The 21,665-nt window shown below is 36.6% G+C and overlaps 1 protein-coding gene and 1 long non-coding RNA gene across 2 annotated transcripts; both read right to left on the bottom strand.

The window, feature by feature from the left end:
• Nucleotides 1-2,673: 2,673 nt before the first annotated feature.
• Nucleotides 2,674-6,045, bottom strand: LOC131522090 (uncharacterized). Its single transcript, XR_009266441.1, has 5 exons — nt 5,698-6,045; nt 5,180-5,266; nt 5,019-5,063; nt 4,773-4,807; nt 2,674-3,817 (listed from the first exon to the last, which is right to left on the bottom strand). It is a non-coding gene; the product is annotated as an uncharacterized LOC131522090 (long non-coding RNA).
• An 8,899-nt stretch (nt 6,046-14,944) lies between these two features.
• ebag9 (estrogen receptor binding site associated antigen 9) lies at nt 14,945-20,484 on the bottom strand. The gene is made up of 7 exons (XM_058748242.1): nt 20,214-20,484; nt 19,662-19,764; nt 19,406-19,484; nt 18,661-18,819; nt 17,996-18,103; nt 17,772-17,863; nt 14,945-16,182 (listed from the first exon to the last, which is right to left on the bottom strand). Exons 2-7 carry the CDS (start codon nt 19,742-19,744, stop codon nt 16,065-16,067), a joined length of 639 nt encoding a protein of 212 aa, XP_058604225.1. The 5' UTR covers nt 19,745-19,764; nt 20,214-20,484; the 3' UTR covers nt 14,945-16,064.
• Between the last annotated feature and the right edge of the window lie 1,181 nt (nt 20,485-21,665).

Below are 21,665 nucleotides of genomic sequence, written 5' to 3'. Positions count from 1 at the left end.
TTAGAATAGAGAGTGCTAGAGTTAGATGGTCAAGTGAAGATGAAAGAGATGTGTTTTCAGCCGTTTCTTGACAATGTTAAGGACTCAGCTGCTTGGATTGAGTTGGGCAGGTCATTCCAACAGGAGGGAACAGTTAATGTAAAAGTCCATGAAAGTTTTATCATAGGTAGAAATGTTTTAATACAAGCATTTTAGTCAAATGTAATTTATGCAATATTTCAAACCTTTAACCCATGGGAAAATCAGCCCATGGAAACAGGTTAAAAATAGCCCAATTCTGTGGAAAAAATGCAGACTTGCATCCAACAGGAGCTGCAGGAGTCAGATTTGACTGATCACAGGTCGAAAATAAGGAGAGATGATGATTGACAAGACCGTGCTTGAGTATTTGCTGCTCAACAGATCCTGAGCTCACTGACAAATATCTGATCTTGTAAGATGTGCTTCCTTTACACAGAGTGCATGTGATTGCGAAATCGAAAGTGAAAGTAAACAGCGCAAACGCTCATTCAAAAATACACCGCATACTGAGTGATGCGCCAAAATTATATACAATATTAGAATGTTTAAAGGAGTGGACGGGAGCGAAACACATGTTGCGGGAGCAGGCGGCAATGGTCCGATCCCCAGCAGGCACCGGACGTCAATATAACGTCAGGTTGACGATGGACTCCAACGTCGGAGAGACATTGTATTTTGGTTGAAAATGAAAATCAGGTTGACGTCAGAACCCAACGTCAGATTGAAGTCAATCTCCAACGTTGGACAGACGTTGCATTTTGGTTGAAAACGAAAATCAGGTTGACGTCAAAACCCAATGTCAGATTGACGTCAGAACCCAACGTCATATTGATGTCAATCTCCAACGTTGGACAGACGTTGCATTTAGGTTGAAAATGAAAATCAGGTTGACGTCAAAACCCAACATCAGATTGACGTCAGAACCCAACGTCATATTGATGTCAATCTCCAACGTTGGACAGACGTTGCATTTTGGTTGAAAATGAAAATCAGGTTGACGTCAAAACCCAACGTCATATTGACGCCAGAACCCAACGTCAAGATTGACGTCAATCTCCAACGTTGGACAGGCGTTGCATTTTGGTTGAAAATGAAAATCAGGTTGACGCCAAAACCCAACATCAGATTGACGCCAGAACCCAACGCCATATTGATGTCAATCTCCAACGTTGGACAGACGCGTTGCATTTTGGTTGAAAATGAAAATCAGGTTGACGCCAAAACCCAACGCGTCATATTGACGTCAGAACCCAACGTAAGATTGACGTCAATCTCCAACGTTGGACAGACGTTGCATTTTGGTTGAAAATGAAAATCGGGTTGACATCAGAACCCAACGTAAGATTGACGTCAATCTCCAACGTTGGATAGACGTTGCATTTTGGTTGATAATGAAAATCGGGTTGACATCAGAACCCAACGTCAGATTGACGTCAATCTCCTACGTTGGATAGACGTTGCATTCTGGTTGAAAATGAAAATCAGGTTGACGTCAGAACCCAACATAAGATTGACGTCAGAACCCATCGTCAAATTGCCGTCAATCTCCAACGTTGGACAGATGTTGCATTTTGGTTGAAAATTAATATCGGGTTGACTTCAGAAACCAAAGTTAAATTGATTTCAACGTTGGACAGACATTGCATTACATCCCTATTGAAACTGAATTACCACATTTGTCATCAACCTGTGAACACAAAAGGAAGAGGAGTTAAATGTCCAAATAATTGATTATACATAACACATTATGAACCGCTTGTTATAATTTGTGTCAAGTTTGTCATATCTAACGTAGAAGTCACATTGGTCCTACTGTGGTGCTAGATGGAAGATCATGGGCCCACCCAAACTGCTAGGTTTTTATCTTCTGGAGACACAACTGATATCACGCAATTTCAAAACCTAAAACCTTCCTGATGTTGATGCTAAAAGGCAGTGAGGATGTGAACACATCTCTTAACATTTACTTGGGTCTGTTGCATGTACACAAAAGAGAGAACAAAGAACAACTGACTGAGCAATTTATGACTATTATATGGTACCAAAAGCAATGTTTTGGGATATTTCACACTATGAGTTCAGTAATATCAGCAGTCTGCCATAATTTTCCAAGAAGTTGGCAATATTAGCACATATTTGCAAACAGGGCTTGACATTAACATAGAATCGTCCTGTATTTAAGGCCTATGAATGGTATTCCACCATTATATGAGCGTGGTTTGTCCCATTTTTTTTTTACAAAATTTACTTCAGAATACTTCAAAATTTACTTCAGTTTTATGGTTTGCAGTTCAATGGTCATTGGACTCTTTCTTTTTTTTTTTTACAGTGCAAAACTGTTATTTTATGGATTTGTCTTAGATTATTACTGACAAATTCAATAAAGTGACATCACTAAACACTGTACAGAGGAACACTATCATTTTACAGATTTTTCCTAGATTATTATGATCAAACGCATTCAATAAAGTGCTGAAAGCACTAGCCCAAAAGTTCTGCAGAGAAACACTTGTTATTTTACAGGTTATTAAAAAACAAACAAAAAAAATGAAAGTGTTAAAGCATGCTCAAGATTGTAAATTAAAAGTTTTATTTTGAAAGACAAAATACAAAGTCTGTACATATACTGTACAAAACTGAAAATGTAATCATTCAGTTTTTGAAGAAAAAAAAAGTACAAATTTGAAAGGAAATGCATTTCAACATTTACAATACTGTACCAATTAACAGAACAGTTTGATCAGAAGTTGAATTAAATATTCTCAAAAGAAGAAATACAAAACATCTACAAGATTGCCACTGTTTCAAATGACTGTTAATTCTAAAGGCTGGAATACACTACATGACTTTTAAAATCTGAACAGATTTTTAAAACACTAGGCATCATACATATACTGACTTTGTAAATAGCGACAAAGGAAAACTGGGCATCATACACTACATGACTGAGGATCATACACTACCAGACTTTAAAGTTGTTCCGATCACAACAAACTCACTCAGAAACATGAGCCTTGTTGCTAGGAGACGCATGACAAATGAAAACAATATGCATTGTAAAATCAGCTGAAAATATCAAACGTTTGATATCCTCCGACTGGATAGAATCAGAGTCTGAAGCTTAAAAAACCAGAGTCTGTGACTATCATACACTATGCAATTTTCTATGGAATCTGTCATCTCAAATCTGCAGGCTGGCTCTGACTTTCGGCAACTAGTGTCAACTTCTCCTGACTGTAAATTGGTGGAAAATCAGGGCAAAAATAGTGTAGTGTATTCCAGGCTTAAGGATATGATGCCCAGCTTTCCTTTGTCATTATTTACAAAGTCGGTAAGTCAAAAATCTGTTCAGAAGTCGTGTAGTGTACTCCATGCTTAAAACTGTTTCATTATTTAGATGAAAATTTATGTAAACAAATTCCTGAGGAGGAATTCTTGAGGAGCAATTGAAAAACTAAAAATTAAATTTTTATCTTACAAGTTAGGGTTATAGTATCATGATTTTTTCTTTGAAAAAGATTGTGGAGGCAACTGTATTTTAGCTTGTATTTTCCCAATCAGGTTTATAGTGTTTTTCTCAATATTTGACTGACCCTATTGGATTCCATATAGCTCTGATAATATATGTGGACAAAAATTACATTGTATTTTAATCCTGAATACTAGCTACACAAGTGTAATAAGTCAAATCAAAACATACAAATAAAGGTCCATGATTCTGCACCAGAAGTGACAGTCACAGCAGATAAAGAGCAGTCCACCAAATCTGAAGTAATCAGCTGGATCCTTGCTGCATCTGGGGGTTAAATAAAAAATAAAATAAAAAAAGAGATTTATTGAAAAGGACTTCATTTGTGTACATTTCTATAAACAACATTTGACATTATGAGAAATTCTGGCTAATTTAATGATCTAGTTGTGACCTAATGGTTAGAGAGTCAGACTTGTAACCTGAAGGTCATGGGTTCGAGTCTCAATACTGGCAGGAAATGTAGATGAGTGAATGAACAGCGCTCTTTTAAAAAAACGCACTAGTGTAAACGGGGCCTGAGGTGCCCTTGAGCAAGGCACGTTACCCACACGGGCCGCACAATAAAAATGGCTGACTACTGCTCTGGGTGTGTGTTCTTTACTCACTGCTGTGTGTGTACTCTACTTTGAGATGGTAGTTATAAAGAAATTGGTATTCACAACAGTGAACAACTTTTCTCAGATGTATCATAAATGTTGTACCCAGAAAAATGCCAATTAGTACACCAAAAAATAAAAAGAATTAATATTTGTATCAATTGCTAATATGCTAATACCTGTATATTTATAACTAATATAATTATTAATCGGTTTACACTGTTTTTCTATCACAAGGGGGTGAAATGTCTAACAAATGTACTTGAGGAGATCATTAAATTACTCAAGATATCATACTTATCCACCTTATTCCTAAACACAGAAGTAAGCCTATGGGCGAGACTTCCAGTTCATTAGCCGCTATAGGGAAACAACGACAAGAATAACAACATGCAGTAAACGGTAAAACTGTTTGCATTACAAACCAGTGTGTTCATAATTAAGCTAATACACTAAAATAACAAGGTAAGACACACCAATTTGCAATATCAAGCAGCAAAACGAGCGGTTCTGTACAGCTAAAAATATTTGGAAGTAAAAGAGACCGGAAGCAAGACCCATAAAATCTACAAATGGCCCATTTTTATGTGAAGAATAAGGTGGATATGTCATCATTTACTCACCCATGTCTTTTCCAATCTGCATAACTGACTTTTTTCTGTGGAACACAAAAGAAGATCAAAAAAGACATGAGGGTGAGAAAATGATGAGGGAGTTTTCATGTTGAGTGAGCTAAACTCAAGAATGAACTTTGAACCAGAGTGGTGCCTTGGTGCAGAGTTTACCTGCTTTGCTGTGTTCACATTTCAGCACATATAATAGCACATGATCATTTAAAGAATTAATGTTAGTATGACATGTATACTCACTTTTACGGAAGATCATGTGGCAGAAGATTTTCAATCCCAAAACCTCTGGACCATGAGAGGGAAAACACACACACACACAAATGAATATTAACAGGTTTAATAGAACAATATTGTTGACTTACTGACAGAGACATGGGCTTACAGAAATTTAGCCTACTCACCAGCTTTATTACAAAAACTTAACAGTAGATCCAAAAGCATGGTTTGCATAGTATTCTTCAGAGTCCAAGAATGGTTTCATGTCCTCTCTGTTTAACAAGTGTATATGCCAGTTTTTCATGTTCCACAGTGAGACATTTTATTTTACAATAAAATAACAATATAACGTTAGTTATTTTTACTATTTCATACTGTTATTAAAAATAAGATCAGCAAACGGCGGCCTTCTGTATTAACATCATACATGTCCCGCTATTCATTCTGTCATTCATGCATGTTTCTCTATTAAAACGTCAGTAACTCGTAGCACTATGTTACGTGGATATATTTACATTCCGCGATATAAACAAATATTTAAAAACACAAAGTAGTCACTTTAAATCATGGCCACAACATCGTCATTACACACAGCCTTATCTTTATTAAAACATAATATCAAAACAGTAATAGATTATGTCATCGCGATTAGCATATCACTTTAACAGTAACAGTAGAAAAATTATAAATGGTATGTATTTACCTTCTGCCGTTTGCAATATGTGTCCATTAGCCATTGTGTCTGTGTTCATATTTGCGCTTTTTCGTTCTCAATCTGCACCGCATAACTCAAAATCGGTCAAAATAAGAATTCATCTGTCAGATATGTGATAATCATGTAAAAGCCATTACTACTGCACTGAACGGAGCAGGACTGCAGATAAACAGAGCAGCAACGGACTGGTGTGTAAATTCAAATTTGAGCGGTAGGAGGCGTGCCCAGTTGTCATTGGCCAGATTCCTGGATGACGTTTAGATTAACCAATCACGACCAAAGCAACAAAGAGAGACATCAAATAACATTGCAACTGTAGAAAAAACTAGTTTTAAACAAAAGATAGAAAATATGTATGTATATTGATTTTTATTTTTTAGGCTGTTACATGTAATTAATTGGTAAAATGGTGTTTGCACTTATGCTTACAAGTGTATATGTGCTATTCACTATTCACCTATAATTTCCTATGAATTTAGAGTTAAAATAGGGTTAGGTTTAGGAGTACAGACAGTGTGTACATGTCTGTCTATACTCGTAAATTACAGTTACATTCACATGACCAATAATGACCCTTTTGAACTTTAGCAAATCCCTTGTCTCAACTGTATAACCACTCTTATGCCTAAATGCAGCTGTGCATACAACTGTGGCATTTTTTGTATCTGACCCTTTGCTGTATTGCAGACAGTGTTACACCATCTGTTGGTTTAGGTTTATTCCTTTGTCCACAGTAACACTTACTGCAAATACTGTCATAATTGCAACATTTGTCTACAGATTACACTGTTGACTGCAGTGGTAATGCCGTTACAGAACTCATGGTATGGGAAAATGTAAACTATGGTAAATTATGGTCTTTCCATAATGCAGACATGCACATTTGACAAATCGAGGATTCAAAATTTTATGGTATGCATTCCAGTCCTTTCAGACCCTTTTCTCCATGCTCTGTTTTTTTCTAATTTCAAATTTCTCCGTAGGTATAGGTTTTATCTCAAACAAATAACAAATGCACATTCTGATCAGATAACATACCAATGATTTACAATGGCTGTATGCCATGTTTGTGAAAGTCAATGGATTTTTTTATGGAGAGTTTGAGCTTTTAAAGATTATGTGTACTTTTCTCTGTTCACAATTTCCTTTGCAAAGTAATTTGGATCAACTGGTGTGTGGGCAGAGGCCTGAAAGTTAGAACCTGGAGAGTAGTGCAGCTTTACGCCCGTTTCACACCGCAAGCGTGAGCAGCGCGTATTTTTTTCGGCGCCCATGTTAACAAATGAGTGCATTCACACCGGGAGCAGGAGCAGCGCGTGAGCGTCGAGCAGGAGCGTCGCGTGAGCAGCGCTGCAGCGATGGTTTCGGCGCCGAGTCTATTTTTGCTGCGCCGCTCACGCTCAATTAAAGTGACAGCACACTTTTGATGGACAAAATAAATATTTCACACAAAACGTGCTAAAAATGCACAGAATAAGCATGTCTAGTGTGTTTTAAGACGAATTGGAGTATGTCAGGAAAGAAAATGAACAATTAAAATGTAGAATATTTACCCATTTTAACTTGTTTTTAATTTTAATTGCCATAAGCAAATTATAACTTAAAGCATTTTATCAAACTCACAACGAACAATTCATCTTGCTCAGGATCTTAAGTTACAATGGAGTATATACAGTAGGCCTACATAATAAATTCATTATTCATTCATTATTGACAGCTTCTATAAGAAATGGAGATATGGGTAAAAGTATATATTATTAAAAATAATAATAATTTTTAAAAACAGTATAAACAGCACTTTCTATATTTGAGTATGACTGAAACAACATGATAGGAGATGTTTTTGTTGTTGACCATTTACACGCTAATCCCCAAGACTTCAAAACTTTCAAGTTTATAACTGACCAACTTCTAAAAACAAATTTATAGTTGTCTTTGTAAAGAAATATGTCGCTTTGGAGCCGCTGCTGTGACGCTGAACAAACGCTTCCAGTGTGAATACTCTGGTGAGTCTGCAGATGCAGTGACGCTGTAGTTACGCTGACGTGATGCTGCCGCGAAGCTCACGCTTGCGGTGTGAAACGGGCGTTACTCTTTAAAAACAGACTATGCATTATTTGATGTAAGTCAGCTATATTTGTGTTCAGAATTGTTAAATGTAAAAACACCTAAATATAAAACTAATATGATGTACTTTAAAATTACAAAGAAAAATGCTAAACAGCTAGTATGGGCATAAACCTTTAATATAATGAGCTACATATTACAGATTATTTGTGTAATTTTACATTTAAATTATATGCAATTTAAGAATACAGAAAAAATACAGTATAAATAATACAACCATTTTCCTGTGTTAAAAAAATGAGAACTACTATAATTTGTCATTAAAGATATAATAGCTTATTTAAAATAACAGTCAAGTTTTTAATTTATAGATGTTCTTTTACAGAATTTTACTTATAATTTAAAATAACAGAAAAATACTGTAAATATGTACAGTTATATTCCGTAAAATAGATTTTTTTTTTTTTTTTACAGTGTACCTCATGACTAAATGTCAGAATTTGACATCAGTATGATGTTGGCTTAAGACGTTGGCTCAACGTTGGAATTTGTTTAGTTAATGCCACAACTTGAAACTAACTAAAGATCAACGTCTAATGATGTTAGAGTTGGACGTTGTGTGGACCTTACCAATATGACGGCTACGAGACGTTGAGTTTTGGTCGCCATACCTGATGACTAAATGTCAGTATTTGACATCAATATGACGTTGGCTTAAGACGTTGACTCGACGTTGGATTTCGGTTAGTTAATTCCACAACCTAAAATTAACAAAAGATCAACGTCTAATGATGTTAGAGTTTGACGTTGTGTGGACGTTACCAATATGACGTCTACGAGACGTTGGATTTTGGTCGCCATACCAGACCACAAAATGTCAGTGTTTGAGCTCAATGTGACGTTGGCTTAAGACGTTGGCTTGACGTTGGATTTTGGTTAGTTAATGCCACAACCTAAAACTAACAAAAGATCAATGTCTAATGATGTTAGAGTTGGACGTTGTGTGGACGTTACCAATATGACGTCTACAAGACGTTGGGTTTTGGTCGCCATACCTGACAACTAAATGTCAGTATTTGACTTCAATAAGACGTTGGCTTAAGACATTGGCTTGACGTTGGATTTTGGTTAGTTAATGCCACAACCTAAAACTAACAAAAGATCAATGTCTAATGATGTTAGAGTTGGACGTTGTGTGGACGTTACCAATATGACGTCTAGGAGACATTGGATTTTGGTTGCCATACCAGACCACAAAATGTCAGTGTTTGACGTCAATGTGACGTTGGCTTAAGACGTTGGCTTGATGTTGGCTTGACGTTGGATTTTGGTTAGTTAATGCCACAACCTAAAACTAACAAAAGATCAACGTCTAATGATGTTAGAGTTTGACGTTGTGTGGACGTTACCAATATGACGTCTACGAGACGTTGGGTTTTGGTCATCATACCTGATGACTAAATGTCAGTATTTGACATCAACATGACGTTAGCTTAAGACGTTGGCTTGACGTTGGATTTTGGTTAGTTAATGCCACAACCTAAAACTAACAAAAGATCAACGTCTAATGATGTTAGAGTTTGACGTTGTGTGGACGTTACCAATATGACGTCTACGAGACGTTGGGTTTTGGTCATCATACCTGATGACTAAATGTCAGTGTTTGACATCAATATGACGTTAGATTAAGACGTTGGCTTGACGTTGGATTTTGGTTAGTTAATGCCACAACCTAAAACTAACAAAAGATCAATGTCTAATGATGTTAGAGTTTGACGTTGTGTGGACGTTACCAATATGACGTCTAGGAGACATTGGTTTTGGTTGCCATACCTGATGACTAAATGTCAGTATTTGACGTCAATGTGACGTTGGCTTAAGACGTTGGCTTGACGTTGATTTTGGTTAGTTAATGCCACAACCTAAATCTAACTAAATATCAACGTCTAATGATGTTAGAGTTGACGTTGTGTGGATGTTTCCATTATGACGTCTAGGAGACGTTGGGTTTTGGTCGCCATACCTGAGGACTAAATATCAGTATTTGACGTCAATGTGACGTTGGCTTAAGACGTTGGCTTGATGTTGGCTTGACGTTGGATTTTGGTTAGTTAATGCCCCAATCTAAATCTAACTAAATATCAACGTCTAATGATGTTAGAATTTGACGTTGTGTGGATGTTTCCATTATGACGTCTAGGAGACGTTGGGTTTTGGTTGCCATACCTGAGGACTAAATATCAGTATTTGACGTCAATGTGACGTTGGCTTGAGATGTTGGCTCGACGTTGGATTTTGGTTAGTTAATGCCCCAATCTAAATCTAACTAAATATCAATGTCTAATGATGTTAGAATTTGACGTTGTGTGGATGTTTCCATTATGACGTCTAGGAGACGTTGGGTTTTGGTTGCCATACCAGACCACAAAATGTCAGTATTTGACATCAATATGACGTTGGCTTAAGGCGTTGGCTTGACGTTGATTTTGGTTAGTTAATGCCCCAATCTAAATCTAACTAAATATCAGTATTTGACGTCAATGTGACGCTGGCTTAAGACGTTGGCTTGACGTTGATTTTGGTTAGTTAATGCCACAACCTAAAACTAACAAAAGATCAACGTCTAATGATGTTAGAGTTGGACGTTGTGTGGACGTTACCAATATGACGTCTAGGAGACATTGGATTTTGGTTGCCATACCAGACCACAAAATGTCAGTGTTTGGCGTCAATGTGACGTTGGCTTGACGTTGGATTTTGGTTAATGCCACAACCTAAAACTAACAAAAGATCAATGTCTAATGATGTTAGAGTTGGACGTTGTGTGGACGTTACCAATATGACGTCTACAAGACGTTGGGTTTTGGTCGCCATACCTGACAACTAAATGTCAGTATTTGACTTCAATAAGACGTTGGCTTAAGACATTGGCTTGACGTTGGATTTTGGTTAGTTAATGCCACAACCTAAAACTAACAAAAGATTAATGTCTAATGATGTTAGAGTTGGACGTTGTGTGGACGTTACCAATATGACGTCTAGGAGACATTGGATTTTGGTTGCCATACCAGACCACAAAATGTCAGTGTTTGACGTCAATGTGACGTTGGCTTAAGACGTTGGCTTGATGTTGGCTTGACGTTGGATTTTGGTTAGTTAATGCCACAACCTAAAACTAACAAAAGATCAACGTCTAATGATGTTAGAGTTTGACGTTGTGTGGACGTTACCAATATGACGTCTACGAGACGTTGGGTTTTGGTCATCATACCTGATGACTAAATGTCAGTATTTGACATCAATATGACGTTAGCTTAAGACGTTGGCTTGACGTTGGATTTTGGTTAGTTAATGCCACAACCTAAAACTAACAAAAGATCAATGTCTAATGATGTTAGAGTTTGAAGTTGTGTGGATGTTACCAATATGACGTTTACGAGATGTTGGGTTTTGGTTGCCATACCTGACGACTAAATATCAGTATTTGACGTCAATGTGACGTTGGCTTGAGACGTTGGCTCGATGTTGGATTTTGGTTAGTTAATGCCCCAACCTAAAACTAACTAAAGATCAACGTCTAATGATGTTAGAGTTTGACGTTGAGTGGACGTTACCAGTATGATGTCTAGTAGACATTGGGTTTTGGTTGCCATACCAGAACACAAAATGTCAGTATTTGACGTCAATGTGACATTGGCTTAAGACGTTGACTTGACGTTGAATTTTGGTTGGTTAATGCCCCAACCTAAATCTAACTAAATATCAACGTCTAATGATGTTAGAATTTGACGTTGTGTGGACGTTTCCATTATAACGTCTAGGAGACGTTGGGTTTTGGTTGCCATACCTGACGACTAAATGTCAGGTTTTGGTCGCCATACCTGATGACTAAATGTCAGTATTTGACATCAATATGACGTTGGCTTGACGTTGGATTTTGGTTAGTTAATGCCACAACCTAAAACTAACAAAAGATCAACGTCTAATGATGTTAGAGATTGACATTGTGTGGATGTTACCATTATGACGTCTACGAGACGTTGGGTTTTGGTTGCCATACCTGATGACTAAATATCAGTATTTGACGTCAATGTGGACGTTGGCTTAAGACGTTGGCTTGATGTTGGCTTGACGTTGGATTTTGGTTAGTTAATGCCACAACCTAAAACTAACAAAAGATCAACGTCTAATGATGTTAGAGTTTGACGTTGTGTGGCGTTACCAATATGACGTCTACGAGGCGTTGGGTTTTGGTCATCATACCTGATGACTAAATGTCAGTATTTGACATCAATATGGCGTTAGCTTAAGACGTTGGCTTGACGTTGGATTTTGGTTAGTTAATGCCACAACCTAAAACTAACAAAAGATCAACGTCTAATGATGTTAGAGTTTGACGTTGTGTGGCGTTACCAATATGACGTCTACGAGACGTTGGGTTTTGGTCATCATACCTGATGACTAAATGTCAGTATTTGACATCAATATGACGTTAGCTTAAGACGTTGGCTTGACGTTGGATTTTGGTTAGTTAATGCCACAACCTAAAACTAACAAAAGATCAATGTCTAATGATGTTAGAGTTGGACGTTGTGTGGATGTTACCAATATGACGTTTACGAGATGTTGGGTTTTGGTTGCCATACCTGACGACTAAATATCAGTATTTGACGTCAATGTGACGTTGGCTTGAGACGTTGGCTCGATGTTGGATTTTGGTTAGTTAATGCCCCAACCTAAAACTAACTAAAGATCAACGTCTAATGATGTTAGAGTTTGACGTTGAGTGGACGTTACCAGTATGATGTCTAGTAGACATTGGGTTTTGGTTGCCATACCAGAACACAAAATGTCAGTATTTGACGTCAATGTGACATTGGCTTAAGACGTTGACTTGACGTTGAATTTTGGTTGGTTAATGCCCCAACCTAAATCTAACTAAATATCAACGTCTAATGATGTTAGAATTTGACGTTGTGTGGGCGTTACCAATATGACGTCTAGGAGACGTTGGGTTTTGGTTGCCATACCTGGCGACTAAATGTCAGGTTTTGGTCGCCATACCTGATGACTAAATGTCAGTATTTGACATCAATATGACGTTGGCTTGACGTTGGATTTTGGTTAGTTAATGCCACAACCTAAAACTAACAAAAGATCAACGTCTAATGATGTTAGAGATTGACATTGTGTGGATGTTACCATTATGACGTCTACGAGACGTTGGGTTTTGGTTGCCATACCTGATGACTAAATATCAGTATTTGACGTCAATGTGACGTTGGCTTGAGACGTTGGATTTTGGTTACTTTACAACACAACCTAAAAACAACAAAATATCAACGTCAGCTGACGTCGGTATTGGACGTCACAGTAATGTTGTCATTAGACGTTGGCTTGACATTGAATTTTTGTTACCTGACGTCGCGACCTAAATCTAACCAAATATTAACATCTTATGACGTTGTGTGCCTGCTGGGGAAATTCAGCGGGAGCGGGACAAAGAAAACGGACATCCCGGATGGTTTCCACTACAAATACCATTACAAACATTACAAACCATCAACTTCTAACCATTAAAACCATTAAAAAAGGTTTTCTGTAGTGTGTTTTTTTGGAGATAGGCCTATTCCATATAGGATTTAGGCTATTGGTTTAACAACAGAAGGTGACCAATTACCAGTAGAGACCCACAGGGTCCATTACAGTTTCCATTAAAACCAACACAAGTCCCATTATAACCAGTAAAACCATTACAAATTTTGTGATGGTGTCTATTGTAATTTTTTATTTATTTTTTCCAGCAGGGCAGGGGAATGAACAGTGTGAAGTCAATTTATGATTGCAGGATTATTTTTAACCCCCTGGTAAATTATAACCAGTGTGAAATGTGAAGCAAAATAACCCAAGATTTAGATTAGATTAAAATAAGTGTGAAACCTATTTCACCTTCTTATTTCAATAATGTTTTATATGATGGATGTTAATATTTTAAGATGTATGTTAAGGTAAAACAACAATATAGGCCGACATAATATTGACCTTAAAAATAGCAAAAAGGAATTAAAAAATCATAAATAAAAATAAATAAATCAGGGTAAGTAATTTACAAGACAGTGCGGTAATGTGACTTTCATTATAATAAATAAATAAAGCTGATGCATTTAGGCCTAATAAAAATCACCCCCGAGACATAAAAGTGCCCGTAACCGACGAAACAAAGAGGTTTAAACTTTAATATGTTTTAAGAGAGATCCTATCATGGACAGTGGAAGTGCATTAATGCTTCTTTAATGGACCTGCTGGGTACCCAAACACACACACACACATGCACAAGAACCCAAAAACATTTTATATAATGCAAAATATATGGAGTATATGAACCTCAGTGCTGCTATATTCAGAAGCTGAGACTAAAGCAAGCATTACACAGCAAGCGTGGACCCCTGGGCCACTTGAGGAACACAGTACATCTGCTACCAGATGGGACTTGACTATTGCATAACATGCAACCCTGCACGCATGAAATGGCAAGACTGAGCAAATGCTTGCTGTTATGTACTGTTAGCCCTGTTGGACACTACAGTTACTGTAGCTATTTACTCTGTTCCAGACTATGTATTGTAAATGCACCCCCCACCCCCACCCCAATGCATAAAATCTTTGAACAGTGTTTATATACATTTTATTTAATGAACATGGTCCAAAATCTTGATAATTACAGAGACAAACTCGTGTGAAAACCATAAAGTCAGGTGTGATGAAGATGCGCATAGCTGCAGAAGACAGCATGTAATGTATAATTCAGTCAGAGTTTATTTTCCTCTCTCCGTCTAAGTGGGTCAGGCTGTGGGAGGGTTGGTCGGCCAGGGGGCGTTGCTGAGGCAGATGGGGATTATGACATCACATTCTCAGAGCTGGAATATTCCACCGGTCCGGACAATGCATCTGTCCTTGAATATCACAAATGATAGCACACGTATTCAGCTTTATGATGCTGACTGAACATCTTAACAGTCTGAGTACAAACAGATAAAATAAAGTCTAGTATTGCTGATTATGTTCAGAGACCCAAAGACGTCATCTTTACCACGGCACGATGATCATGTTTTTTGGTGAAGAAATAACAGCAGAAGATTCTGAAAGCCTCTGAATAAAGATAAACCACTGAACAGATAACCGAAGTGTTTATTACAGCTAAGGCTGCACTGTGAAAATTTGTAAAAACAACTTAAAAAGGCATGAGCACGCATGAATGGGAAACATAAATCATAGCAAAAGGTGTGATTTTATTCAGTTTTTCATTATCTGTACCTGTGGCTTTCATGGCTTCATGTTCCTTAATAATCATCATAGCATGCAGAAGTTAATTTCAGCACCACCATCATCATCATCATCATCCTCATTCTATCAATAAACATGATCAATTTCTACATTTTCAAGAGATAAGCAATTCTTTAATAGCTTCGTTCCCCTGGTGAAACTGCTTTCAAATAAACGGTGAATGTTTTTCTCTTAGTCAATGCTCTTCTCAGTAACACAGTCTTAGTAAAGATAAAAGATGGTTTGGTTGCCAATTTGGATATTTAAAAAATTTCAGCGTTTCCATGACGACCAACCCACATCTCTTAAAAGCGCTCTCTTCAAGCCTCGGTACATACTGAATATTTCTGCTCTCCATTCCCACTGACAATTAATAATTCTTTACCCAGATGACTCAAATTGTTGTCTTTAGAAAAATCAAGATCAGGATTATTCACAATTAGATAGACGGCTAAATAGAATGTGGAGAGCAAAAACCCAAGGTTGCATAAATTTGATTCTTTTGAAATATTGAGATATCACCCATTTCTGGTGAGGTCCAGTGTTTAAAGCACAGACACAAGACTTTGATGAAGAAAAATAGGTGGGAGGCAAAAAAAAGCGAAACCAAAAATGAACGGAATTCCTTATCTAAAATTTTTCTTGACAAACTCATTCAAGTGTTATAAATACTGACAGAAAAAAACATGTCGTTTTTTTCTTTCATCGAGCGCACGGTAAGAACAATCACAATAACTCAAAAATAAACAAAAGGGACGATTCTTTGTGCTGTGTTCAGTCCAATACAAAAAGAAAACCCGAAGAAACAAACAAACACACAAAAATTCCCAAAGATGGCTGATGGACTAAAAAAACATCCCAAAGAGGTGAGGACAGCAGTGTGGCGGGCAGGACAAAACCAGGTAAAATGGAATATGAGCAGTTGTTTGGCTGTTGCTTTGAGTGTCCGGTGCGCCGTATTAATGTTATGAAAGCTTGACAGCAATCTTCTGCTCTTTTTTCATCATTCTCTGTGCCTCTTTCTCCATTTTCTTCCTCTGCTGCTCCATTGAACGTCTCTCTCTCTCAGCCAGCTTCTGCTGCCTGTATTCACGACAGACAAAGAAAGATCAATTTCATTGCATTTATGATAAGTTTAAAGAGATATTTGTTTTGAAAATCAATAATCTGCTTTATTGTTTGCGGGCAGTAAATACACTCAAAAATCATACCCTTTCAAATATGATGTGATATATGTTCGATCAAATTAAACAAATGAGCTTAAAGCAATAACACTCTCAAAAATTACAATTCTGTCATCATTTACTCACCTTCTTGTCATCCCAAACCTGGAGTGACAAGAAACCAAACAGTTCCGGTTCCCAGTACTTCCATTGTATTTTTTATCCGCTGAAACAGTTATCAAGATTCTTCCTAATATTGTCTTTTATGTACCACAGAAGAAAGAAATGCACACAGGTTTGGAATGACATAAGGGTGAGTAAATAATGACAGAATTTCTAGTGAACTATCCCTTTAATCAAGATCTGACACAATGCAGTGGAGGTTGAAAACAACTGTGCTTGTACATTGACACCTAGTGGACAAAATCAGAAAACCACCATATTCTACCTCGATATATTTTGAGTTCAATTATTACCAGACCATCACAGAATCTGCTCAGCTGATTTCTACAGAATTTAAACCTCTGACACATCAAATCATCATCATACCGGTTACAAAATATCTAACATATTGCTTGTTTAAATCCATTCCACAGATTTTGTCCCATTATCAAAAAAGAGAGAAGTCAAATAAGGACCTGGATTTTATGACTGCACAGTGAAGTGGCATACATACACATATAAATAAATACCTGTATTAATTTAAATAACGTAAGTGATTTAATATTGCAGTTATCAAGGGAAACAAAGAGAACCAGACATGCCATCCTTGGAAAAAAAAATCTGAGTACCATCAGTGTGGCGGGGTACAATGTTAAATATTAATAAGTTAGTACTCAGGGTCTGCACTCAGTTTGTGACATTCCTGTTATTACAGTATTTTAGAGTAAACTAAACAGTAGGTATGCAGCAATACAGTTAGACCACGGTTCAATAAATACCTCGTTTTTTTTAACCACAGTTTTCGGGTTTGGTTCTGATGGTTTGGCACATCAGAGTTCTTTTTTGCAATGCTATTTAAAAAAATAAATAAACTCCAGTACACTTTAATTAAATCTCCAGTACACTGTAGAAACACATGGATTATCATATGTCTTCTTCAAATTTCCTTTGAGAGAAGTATTATTTTTATGGATTGGCCATTATTTCGTGCTATATACACATGTAATGTCTGCTTCATTAATACTGGATGTCTGAGGGCACCCTCGTGTAGAAAATCCATATATGCGTCACAGAAATAATAGAACTGATGACACTCCAGGAAATCCCTAATATGGACAAAAGCATCCTGCTATCACTGTAACGATTGCTAACGGTTGCCTGTTAGTAAGGAGAGGTGATGGAGGATGAAGGCAAATGATTTGCAGATCCTGAGCACCACTGACAAACATCTAATCTTGTAAAATGCGTGGTAAGCAATGCTGGCTCAACATTGTGATGTCTATCAGCCTTCGGCGATGGACGATGGTATCGTCTTATCGGCCCAAACCTACTGGTAAGGTAGCTTACCTCAGCACTTCCTCTGTCTCCCAGGCTGCATCTGCCTCATCCTCCCAGGCATTGGTGTCCTCCTGCCAGGTGTCCAGGTCCCCCAGCTCCGCCTGCAGCAAACATAGAGACATTGTGTTTACTGATCGTCATATCAATTGGAGGACTCCCAATAAATCTTTATTTGTTGATCTAAAGTGTGAATCGCAAGTGTGTGATTATCACTGTTACACTCTATCACTCACAGAGGGCTGGATGAAGGACATGTCCTGAGTGGCGGCTAGTCGGCTGGAGAAACCTGAGGAGCTGTCTGGCATAGAGAAATTCAGAGGTTCCCTTTTCTTCAAGACAATCTGGAAAAAGGGAATGGGAAAAATGATTATTTTCTTTTTATTATTATTAATGTTGAAAACTGTGGGACATTTTTAAGCCTCCTTTGATAAAATGAATTTAATGTCTTTAATATCACTTTTGATCGATTTATTGCAGCCTTGCTAAATAAACATTCTACTGACTCCAAACCTTTTAATGATATTGCACAAAAATGGGAATGAGAAGGTCAGCACTAAAACTGCTTCAACAATATTTGGCCCTTTTTTCATCACAAGGTGAAAACTGTTATTCTCAAAACCACAAGACTTTCTTGAATTTTTCACATTAAACTATAAACGTCTCATACTTAAGAATTTAATTTCCACTTGGCCTAACTAAAGAAATAAATTGTTAAAAATGTTGTGTTTTTCTTGTTTTTAAGAGAGAAAGCAAGAGAAGCAGAGTTACTGGGATGTAAACACATAAAATATATAACTATAGGACAAAATAAAATAAAAAGTATGACAGAAGATAGAGAGAACTAAATAAATGACAATGAACCAGCAGCAGATGAAACCCCTCCTAATAATCAACCTACTTTTTGTGTTTTCCTGATGGTGGGAGTCATGTCTTTGAAGTAGTCTGGCTCTTCTTCTTCAGCTTCATTCTGTGGAGGTGGAACTATCCCGTTGCCACCTTCAATTTTAATACTTGTTGGAGCTTCCTCATCCCATGAGCTCCACTCCTCAATCTCTGGCTGAATTGAATTATACGACAAACATTCACTCATTTCATCAAGCAAAGGCCAATAGTAGTAATAGTCATCTGTCCAGTTTATTTCTAAGTGAAAGTGTGCTTTATTTTTGTTATTCTCATTGATGCATAAAAATGCGTGGCTTCTTTTTGTGAAGGACCTCCATGACATCATTTACATTGTGAAAAATGCGGCTTCTGATGCTAATGGCATTTTGTTCATATCTATTCTTAAACGTAAGCATAATCTAAAAAGGCATATAATTTCTTAATTTGGTATTGAGGTGTACTGTGAAATATTGTTAACTGTTTTATTTTTTAATATAATTTAAACTGTAATTTATTCCTGTGATGGCAAAGCTGAATTTTCAGCAGCCAGTACTCTAGTCTTCGGTCACATGATCCTGCTGCTCATAAACAAAATCTTATTATTTTGGTGTAAACTGTGATACATATAAATTTATTGTATGAATTTGCCCTAAAAAAATGTTACTTTCTCTATTCAAAGTATTTTTCTTATGACCCATTTCTCAAGCAATCATTATTGTAAATATTCATGACACAGTCTCCAGCATGATGCATTTTCTAACCTGTTTTGGTGCAGAGGAATAATCAACTGTGGTCGGGAGGGTGATCTGATCCCCACTCAGCTTGCGTGCCCTTCCAGTCCTAAATTAACAAAAGACAACAGTCAAAACACAGTGTAACAGAGGAAAATCAATGCCACAGCATCACATCTGTAAGGGACATGCATTCATCTCTGGATGCCTCTATGTCAGCAGGCTTCAGACTGACAAACTACAAGATGAATATGCAAGAAATTGAACAAAACAGATTAAAACTCACCTGCAAATCAGTCTTTTCAAGAATGAGAGAATAGATGCCAAGCAGGTGCATATTTTAAAAAGGCGAAACTGTGTGATGGCCATGTTATGACTATGAGTGATATCTAAATAGAGTCAAAGAATACAGGAGAAAAGGGTGTGCATTAATTCATACTTTCAAAACACAAACACATCAAACTTCAAAGAATTTAAACAAGCAACATCAGCAATTCAGGCATGAAGACTAGGTACTGTAAGAATCCACGCAAAGTCCTTGGACACTAATGCTATTTGCATAATTTGCAAATGTTCTGTTCTGAGGTTTAATATGATCCATACGTATTATATATTACTTTTTTGCTTCATCCAATTTGCCATATTGACCTTTACCAACAGCAATCAAGGAAGCAAATGTACTACAATAGCAATTGCTAATGTTAGCTAACGTTACAAGCAAAGCCAGCTAACTAAATATCTATGTTGCCTAATGAGGTTACTTCGCTTTAGTTTACATTCAGATAGCTTGTATGCGTATATGCGTTATGAAACGGCGAATATCCATCTAGTTACTCACCGGTCAGGTCAATTAAATTGAGTTGATGTGGACAGAATCATAGCACGGGGCTAGCAGACTGAGGCAAATACAACACTTGGCCTTTACAGATGGGACGAAACTGGGAGATTAGTGTTTTTTGGCAAAGAAAGCGTTCAGGAGAGCAGAACCATCATGAATAGCGGCTGTCAAGGTGGTCATTCTCATCCATATTACTCTGATGCAAGCAGCCATCGTCCCTTCATTGTACCACCTCACACCAACAGGGAACTGTAGTCTGTGGGTTGCCAGGTTGTCCGCGTTAAATAATTTTCCTGGGTTAAAGCGAGTAAATAATTTTTGGTGTCAGGAAAATACCTAAATACACAATTTGTGTTTATGAACAAGAAAAAAAGAAGAAGAGGAAGAAAAAGAAAAAAAAAAAAAAAAAAAACTCCTGTTCACAGTGGTTCTGTATTTGTGCCCCAGAGATATACAACAAGAATCATTAACCATGGTTATTTTGTAGGAGCTGTTTCTGCAGATAATGCAAAATACAAATATAAAATAAAATTACAATTTGAAATAAATTTGAAATAAATTAAACAAAATTATCCGTATGGTTTCGTCAAACAATATATTTTGTTTGGTTTAAATTGAATGGCCATTTGCAACTTGGCAACCCACATGTTGGGCTCTTTTGCGCAAATTTTAAGGGACGCTTTTCATTTTCTGCCACACCACACAATAAAAGTCCGTACTAAAATGTACTCTTTTTGCTAAATAAAAATACAAAAATCTAAATATAATGAATCTTGCACACATTGATTTCAGTAGCAGACAGTGCAACCGATACTGAGTCATAAAATTAAACGAGATAAAATTATATAACAGGGTTAACCATTTTAACTCATTTTGAAATACATATTTTTAATTAAGAGAAACAAATTGTTATTCATGTGTTTGTAAAGACTATATGTTAAATATGTTTGTAATATTAATAATAACAATACTATAGATAGATAGTAGTAATATCTATCTATCTATCTATCTATCTATCTATGATTTTATGCAAGAAAACACACTTATTATAATACTTATTCTTTATAATATGCTATTGTTATTATGCATGCTATTAGTATCATCATCATTAATATTAATAATGATAATAATGATAATAAATCTATCTATCTATCTATCTATCTATCTATCTATCTATCTATCTATCTATCTATCTATCTATCTATCTATCTATCTATCTATCAATTCTTAAATCTGAAATTTATTTTATTTTATTTTATTTTATTTTGAAAGCAATCACTATTAAAGTTTTCTCAGTGTCCACAAGTGCCAGGTATACAACCATATCACGAGGTATCTGTTTACTTTTCTCTGCGCAAGAAGGACGAACCAATCACAGTCGTTTGTGATTTCTGGAAGGGTTATATTTAAAAGACATTTTACAAGACGCTTTCGTGCTGACATTCATTATTG

The sequence above is a fragment of the Onychostoma macrolepis genome, chromosome 16 (assembly GCF_012432095.1).
Source record: "Onychostoma macrolepis isolate SWU-2019 chromosome 16, ASM1243209v1, whole genome shotgun sequence".
Lineage (NCBI taxonomy): Eukaryota > Metazoa > Chordata > Actinopteri > Cypriniformes > Cyprinidae > Onychostoma > Onychostoma macrolepis.
This window is presented reverse-complemented; position numbering and strand designations above follow the sequence as displayed.

Excerpts from the sequence above, each read along its gene's own strand:
- ebag9 (XM_058748242.1), bottom strand. The coding sequence starts at position 19,744 with ATGGCCATCACACAGTTTCGCCTTTTTAAAATATGCACCTGCTTGGCA. Across the intron at positions 19,485-19,661 it reads TTGAAAAGACTGATTTGCAG|GACTGGAAGGGCACGCAAGC; the intron begins GTGAGTTTTAAT and ends TTGTTAATTTAG. Across the intron at positions 18,820-19,405 it reads ATTCCTCTGCACCAAAACAG|CCAGAGATTGAGGAGTGGAG; the intron begins GTTAGAAAATGC and ends AATTCAATTCAG.